The sequence below is a fragment of the Diorhabda sublineata genome, unplaced genomic scaffold (assembly GCF_026230105.1).
Source record: "Diorhabda sublineata isolate icDioSubl1.1 unplaced genomic scaffold, icDioSubl1.1 Dsub_174, whole genome shotgun sequence".
Lineage (NCBI taxonomy): Eukaryota > Metazoa > Arthropoda > Insecta > Coleoptera > Chrysomelidae > Diorhabda > Diorhabda sublineata.
Window position 1 is genome coordinate 22878 of NW_026614105.1, and position 8485 is coordinate 31362.

The window sequence follows — 8485 nt, forward strand, 5'->3', positions numbered from 1 at the left end:
GCCAGGTAGCCCAAACACCAACTGAAAGAGCAAGAAGGACAACACATATAAAATCAGCTGACCTAAATTTCTTGTTTTCTAAACGTTGTCAGCTTCCATAATATAGAAAAACTATTGTTGATTTCGTTATTTGTTCCAATCGTTCGCGTATATTTCGTCAATTATTAAGGTTAAGACTACATGAAGGAACAGAAGTATAAATAATAGAGTATAACAGAAGCAGCAGCAGTAGCAAGCACATTTGTGATAAACTGTAACTTAACCTAACCTAACCTAACAAAACCAAAAATTTTGAATTATAGCATTGTGTAAACATTATATAATGCCTTTGTCATAGATCTAGTACTTCCATTTTGTTGATAGACTAAAAAATAGCAGCTGAAAAGACGAGAAACGATTGAACCTAACCACAATTGAAATGTGTTATTGATGAATCAGTTATATATGTAATACTCCTGTATGGACCGTTGGTATGGGAAAAAACGTCCCTACGTTACGGTGCCGACAATATTCATTTTCTCTCTCGTTCGACACACTTTATCTATACTGCGCATGCTTCATGCACGCAAAAGATGCGCAGAAGTGACTGAAGCGCCCGGAGAGAGAACGTTACACTATTTGTTTCACTTCAAAGTAATCTTTTTAGAAGAATTATCGTTGCTCTATGCATTAACTTGAAATTTATAAGTTAATAGATGATTCGCCACATTTGATTACACCTATTATTTTTCTCACAATTCTAGCTCGTCAGTAAATCACAAAAAATAGAAGTAGCAAAAGAGTCTACGGAATTCAAGTATCACAATCATCAGTGAGAAATTGTATTCTAATAGTAACGAAATACAAAACAAAGTCAGAAAGAAATGAAAATATTCCTCTGTCAATCTACTGAACAATATCTATTTTTCTGATTCAATTTTAACATGATCTACCATGGAAAAATCATCGCTGCTCTACGCATTAATTAGAAATTTAAAAATTAATAGATGATTTTCCGTTAACTTCAATAAAACATGTAGTTAAAGTATCTTGCCTTGTATAATAAATCCTTCTAATATTTCAAGCTTCTAGAAATCAGTGTAGTATCGTAGTGTCGGATCGTAAGGACTTTTTTCATATTCGAATGCTAATAATTTTTGAAATAAATCTATTTATGTGGTCTTAGTTTTTCTCATATTTGACCAGAAAACGAATATCTAATTCTTTCAAACGAAGGTTTCAACAAAATGGTTTTGTCTTTTTGGGTAATAGCACAATGCTATGCCAGAAAAAGTATCGAAATGTTTTTATTTTGAAACTGTCGAACTCTAATTCCATAATTTGTATCCCTTTAGGATTTTTTGGAAACTATTCGGTGTAATACGATCATGATGTCGGTCGTAATCATATGATAGGATCCTACTAAATGAAAATTTAAAGTTCTTGTAAAAAATGTTTTAAATTTGAAATTTCCATCAAATATTGGACGCGCCCGCCTTTCAAATACTGTCATCAAAATCTGGTTCTAGGTTAGGATCCACAATCAGCCGATAAATGATCTATCTCCTCTCAAATAATAATAGTGTCCGAGAAGCTCGTTTAATGATTTGACTTACCTGGAATACATAAGCTAATTCAACAAGCAAAGATTAATCAATTTCTAAATGATCAGAAAGTCTTTCAGGAGTGTGTTCTAAATATGGAAACGTTTCGAGACCATATTTCTGATTGAAACTTTCTTGGAGGTCTCAATTTCAAAATCAGATGTTCTCTCCTTTTATTTCTGATATTTCCATTTCGTTTAGTTAAAAACTCTTTCTTAATGATATTTGATATGCAGCTCGCGTGTCTTTCAAATTCTCACAATTTTCTTACGTGTCATACTTTTATCGTTTTATTCTTAACTTGTTCCTGAGAAATGCGTTAAAGAAATTACTGTGCCAACGCTTGTGTTGGCGTCACAGAGCTGGCAGTGTGCCCAAGGTTCTGTCGATGCTAAAAAATTGCTTACGTCATTAAAATATATATAATATATATAATTGGATGTTTTCCCTGGCTTCTTCAAATTTTCTAGATCTTTTATAAAGAGTTGAGGTTAGGTTAGGTGCTTTTCTTCCTCTATTAGATCTCCTTACTGCGACAAAGTTTGGAAATTGATTGTACAGTTTGAATATTTGTATCTTGCCTATTGAAATTTCAGTTGAAGACATACAATTATAAGTTGTTTTTAAATTGACTATAAAGTATCCTACAAGTTGGAGATTTGCATTTTTTTATTCAATCTCTTTACAGCAATTTCACTTATTTGTTCTTTTAAATTAGCTCAACAACATTACGAGGATTGCTACTTAAGTTTTGAGATATGGCATCACTCCATTCGTATACATTCAATACTGCATGAATATTTGGTTGTCGAAAAAGGTTTCGTTCGAGTTTGATACCGCATAATTTGGCAATCGCTCAAAAAAAAACTAGTGAAAATTAGCTGAAAAATCGTGTTACGTTTATAGGATCGTGAAAAGCGTCGAATCAAGGATCTATGCATATGATTCAGAAACTAAACAATAATTGATTGTATGAGTCTTTCAAGACGAACAAAATCCAACAAAAGTTGTAACCCAATGATTTCTTCTCATTTTCGCAGATCAAAAATAATTTGAGAGGTCAACGTTTTTGTACACCTGAAGAAGCGGTTGATGCGTTTTTTGAGGTTATCAGCGATTGAGACCGTGTAATCATCCGTGTCCTGTCAAACCATGATATTTGCTTCCCATTGTCAACAAGAAATTTCCCTCGAACAGTTTGTCTTTCTTGTATAGAAACTGCGGTTTCTTTTGGGGGCCTTTTTAGGCAAGGCACTAATTGGGAGACACGTATAGGACGTGTGAGGTAGCTTGACACGAAAGACTTGTACATGCTACACGTGCTGAGTGGTGGTGGTTTGGATTTGATTGACAGTCGCGACATTTGACAATCGAACAAAACATTTATATAAGAAATAAACAGCTCTCCGTATTCCCTTACCGCCTCTAGTAACTTTTTTTCTGCCATTTTGTGAGCTTGTCAATGTATTCAATTTTGTAGATTACAAAATTACGTGCTCTGCGTTACCTCAAACGTGCTATACGTCTCCCAATTTGCCTCTGGTCTTAAACTTGTACAACGAAAGGGTATAGAGGCAATCACGAATTAGTGCGTTGGTTAGGTTAGGTACATTATCCATAGACAGTTGATCGGACGATGCACTAGGTATGTCAGGAGGATTAACACTTATGTTTCTTGACAATTTGTCTTTTTGTCTGTACAGGAGAATAAAATCCTGATTTGATAATAAGTATAAGTAGAGAGGAATACGTCCAAATAAAATACACAAAGTAGCAGAATGTTTATGGTGTGCTAACCCTCACCGAAAAACCAGAACATTGAGAGACCGGAACACTGAACTTGTCAATAAACACCTGAAAATGACTTGCACATCCCAGAAATAATACAGACAATAAAGGTAAATATCAACAAATTTTCTATAAAAACATACAAGGAAAACGTAGAAAGTAGATACCATTATGATTATGATAAGAATGATAAGAATGCATTAGAAATAGAATCATTAGATGTCAATATCGATGATCTTGATTTTATAATTCAAAGAGAAATCAAAAATGTACCTTATAATAACGAACCAATAGATGTTAATTTATTACCAGACTCATCATATTTAGATAATTTTGACGAAGTTGTGAGAGGCAAAGAAATAAGGAATATTGAAAATAACAAAAATGATCAAATAAATATTATATCCAAGTGCAACCACCAACAAAAGACGACTCTGATTCAGAAACCATACATTCTTCTCTATAAAATACAATATAAGAAATACCAATTTCAAACAGATCTCTAAATACTTATAAGAATCAAATATTACTAGCATGAGATGAAGTAAATAGCATAAGAACGAGGAGAGAAAAATATTTAGACAATATTCGTCTATTTGTAATTCTATCAAAAAGAGGTTTAGAAAATAACATAATTCTTCAATTTGTTAAAGAATATATTGATCCAAAACAACTATATGCACTATATTTTAGGGAACCTTTAAAACCAGAACAATAATTTATAGTTATCGTACAAAAATATTTCAAAAATGCATTTAAATTCGTTCAATGTATAATTGTTGTTAAAGAGCAGACAAATCACAGAGAAAGCTCTAGAATATAGTCGACCGGCGTTCATTTGCTTAATTGACTTGACAAAAGCTTTTGACAGTGAGATTAAAAGACGTGGTTCACCTTTTATACAATAGACAAATACCGTTAGACATCATCAAAAAAATTGAAGACATATATAAGGACAACAAAATACAGGCCAGAATAGACGGACAACTTACAAAGGTAATAAACATAGGCACGGGTCCTCCCCTTCAATCCTTATATTTTCTCTGAGGAAGCTTATGATGCTGCCACTACAACTGATCGCCCACAACAAGAAAATACATCCATATCAGCTACTCCTCTAGACCAGCGATTCCCAAAGTGGTGGTCCTCCAGAAAATTTCGCTGGTCCGCAGAATCGTACTCTTTCTGTGCGTAGAATAACACCGCGGGAAATAAGTCGTACTGCTGCTGAATGTTATATATTCTTAAGTTGTTCAATAACTTTAATATGCTCTACCCTGTCAAATGCCAGTTATGATATTTCGTAAGAAAAATATCTTTTTAAAAATAAACTTCATTTAATACAAGTTTACAGTTTCAGAGTTAAAAACAGAATGATTAAGAAAATGAAAAATGAATGATCATGATAATATAAAGTTCTTTTATCGTTAAAAGCTGACACAGATATTTTTATATAAAGTGAGCAAAATAACTTCACATAACTCCTCCCTCCTTAAGTTAAAACGACACCGTCAAAGGGGTTCTTTTGTTGGGGTTGTTGACTGGCTTTCTTCATCTTCTTCAGTTTGAAACGTCTCCAAAATATCCAGATTATTATGGCTGGTATTATGATTGCTAGAAGTCCGGGAATATTCCATATTGCAGGGTGTACTGTTTGATTTTGTATTGGTTCTGTTAATTCAGCTTGGAGTTTCAAATCCTTGATTGATTGTTTCTAGTTTAATGGGTTGTTTTGTGTACTTTTCTGTTCCAGCGAATTCCCAATCTAATTTTGGAAGTATCAGAGGGTTTACAGCGGTTGTTTCTGGAGTATTACTAAACGTGGAATTTTCCGTATTGATTTGACAACCTGTAGGAATTTTGATTAGGGTATTTTGTTTAATCGATAGTATGCATCTCTTTTATTATTATCATTATTTAATGTATGTTGAAAACGGTTTACAGGGCTTAATCTCATAACGAACTGAATATTTCTTTGCGTCATGATGAATATAAGGCAAAAGGCTCTAGAACAAATTCTGAATTTATATGGACGTTACTTCGTATGGATTCTTCGATGCACTGTGAGATTTCCTTTTACACTGAATAGTTTGTTGCAGAACTCACATCTGGAAACAAACAGAATTTTATTAAATACTAAAGCAAAAGTCGAAATTTATAAGTTACGATCGCGATAAAAAAATCCTCTATTTACCAGCTGAATAGTTACGAAACTTTTGAAATATCATAATAAAATTCAAAAGTTATTCTATAAAGGCGACAATAAGCATGTCAAAGTGCAAAGAAAAAACTATCAAATTGGTTAACCCTTTAAAAACTTCCCTATGTTCTTACCTAAAAGGCTTTTCGCCTGTATGTGTTTTGTAATATACTTTCAATTGTTTACCACACGTGAAGCCTTTTTGACAAACTGTACAAACGTTAAGGTCTCTATCCAGTGTGCGTGCGCATGTGAATGACAAGTTGACTGGATTGTATGAAAGTTTTGTCACATACGGAGCACTTGTGAAGTCGTTCTCCAGTATGGAATCTGCGATGTAATGTGAGATTTCCTTTTACACTGAATAGTTTGTTGCTGAACTCGCATCTGGAAACAAACAGAATTTTATTAAATACTAAAGCAAAAGTCGAAATTTATTAGTTACGATCGTAATAAAAAATCTTCTATTTACCAGCTGAATAGTTACGAAACTTTTGAAATATCATAAAAAAATTCAAAAGGTTATTCTATAAAGACACCAATAAGCACGTAAAAGTGCAAAGGAAAAACTATCAAATTGGTTAACACTTTAAAAACTTCCCTATGTTCTTACCTAAAAGGCGTTTCGCCTGAATGTGTTCTGTAATGACGCGTCAGTTTTGCAGGTACCGCAAAAGTTTTGGAACAAATCGCACCCTTGCTTCAATAGTGTTACAACTCAAAATATGACGATTTTGAGTTATTGGTATCACTGGATTCAGAAAAAAAAGCTCTATCAATCTCAAAAAACCGTTCCAACTTGTGGGAGTTCAGTGGTCGCCAGGTAGCAGTTGAATCGGTGTAGACGATTCACTTGCTACCCCCTCCACTCGTCTATAGAGTCAAATCCTCAGTTGTGACATAGATTTCGATGAGATACCGTGCACGATTTGCTCAGTTGATGTGTTATTTTGAGTTGTAACGTTCTTGATGAGTAAAGTTATTAATTTTTGGTGTGTTATTTCTTATTGTAACTATTGGTGATTGGAACGGCAGACTTTCATACAGGTAAGTCGAAATGTTACACTATTGGTGATTGAAAAAGCAGCTTTTCATCCAGCCAAGTCTAAATGTTGCACTATTGACGATTTTTCAGAATGAATCTTAACACACGAGGAACAAAAATATTAGGCCTTCTTGAACTAAAAACGCCTCTTGTTCGGGAACGAAATGTAGTGGATACAGCCAACTTTTCCCCACCACCTCTAGAGTCTTTACCTTCAGGTAAGATTCCTGTTTTTTCCAGCGAAGATGACGTCTTCCCAACAATTCAGACTCTGCCAACCACTACTGCTTCAAACGTAAACTCATCATTTGAAGACCTCATAACACAAGCGGAAATCGTTACAAACACGGATGGAATATTCGATCCAGAACTTGTCGAAGTTGAAGGGTACTCTACAGGTGCGACTGTTCATGATAATGCTTATAAAAACTATGACCCTAAAGAAGGACCTTCTTATTCAGTTGTAGTCGACGAAGAAACTCCAACCATCATTCGCCTCACTAAAATTATTCACAATCAAGATGGAAACGATCCTTCAGCTTCCCGTAGCAATGACGACGAGCAGGTTGACGATGAAAACCCGAACAGCAGTGACGACAGTGACTGGCATGAATCCGAAAATAGTGCTGAAAGTTCAGACTCAAAACATTCCTCACCTCTGGAATTTTCCAGAAAGCCTAATTTAGCTCCCCTTGAAAATTTCAGTCATGAAGAAGATGAAATGAGGCAGAAGAGAGGAAAAAGAAAAAAACGGCCATGCAACCCAGACAACTGGGTTATGAAGAAAACAAAAACCCTTCGAAATAGCGATCTTGGATACGTTTCTTACAAATCCAAACGCTCAGTCAGCGCCAGGAAAATCCGACCATCTTGTGAATCAAAATGCCGTTTGAAATGCTCAGAAAAAATCAAGGAAGAAGTTCGCCAACAGCTTTTTTCTGGATTTTGGAGTTTAGGCGATGTCCAGCGGCAGAGGGAGTTCATCGTATCATACAGTGACGAAATAAAACCAAAATACAGATACTCCAGCACTCAAAACTTTCGTGCCATGAAGAGAGCGTTCTATTTTGACGTGCATAACGTCCGCACGAGAGTTTGCAAACAATTTTTCATGGCCACACTTGACATAAATGCTCGAACAATACAGACTGCATTCTCAAAAAAATCCTCTACAGGATTCGTTGCCGAAGATCGACGTGTGAAACACAATAATCATCCAACAGTTGACCCAGAAATCAAGGAAAGTGTCCACCAATTCATAAATTCGATTCCTCGAATCGAATCCCACTATTTAAGGGCTCAGACCTCCAGAGAGTTGATCGAAGGTGGCAAGAGCCTTGCAGACCTATTCAGGGACTATAAAGCAGGTCGGGAGCAAAAAGAGTTGCCCTCAGCAAATTCTATCATGTTCAATAGAATATTTCATTCAGAATTTAACATTTCCTTTTTTAAACCGAAAAAAGATCAATGTGATGTCTGTGAATCTTACAGTAATGCCAATGATGAAGAAAAGGAGAGTATGAGAGCTACATTCGAAAAACACAAGAAGGAGACAGAGCTGTCACGAGCAGAAAAAGGAAGGGACAAGGATAACCCATGCGGAGCTATAGTCGCAGTCTTCGATCTACAAGCTGTCATGCCATCACCAAGGGGGCTCGTCTCATCCTTTTATTATAAAAGCAAACTCAATTGCTTTAACTTCATCATCAGTGATTTGCATACTAGAAACGTAAATTGCTATTTTTGGAATGAGACAGAGGCAAAACGAGGAGCCAACGAAATCGGAAGCTGCGTCTACCTCTACCTCAAGGACCTCAAGGAACAACGCTCTGATGTTGAACTGGATGTTATATTCTATTCTGATAATTG

General features: G+C 35.2%; 1 protein-coding gene across 1 annotated transcript; it reads left to right on the forward strand.

Moving 5' to 3' along the window:
• Nucleotides 1-6190: 6190 nt before the first annotated feature.
• LOC130452104 (uncharacterized) lies at nt 6191-8462 on the forward strand (the record flags this gene model as incomplete). The annotated part of the gene is made up of 1 exon (XM_056791421.1): nt 6191-8462. A coding segment is annotated over exon 1 (1755 nt), but the record flags the coding sequence as incomplete, so codon positions are not given.
• Between the last annotated feature and the right edge of the window lie 23 nt (nt 8463-8485).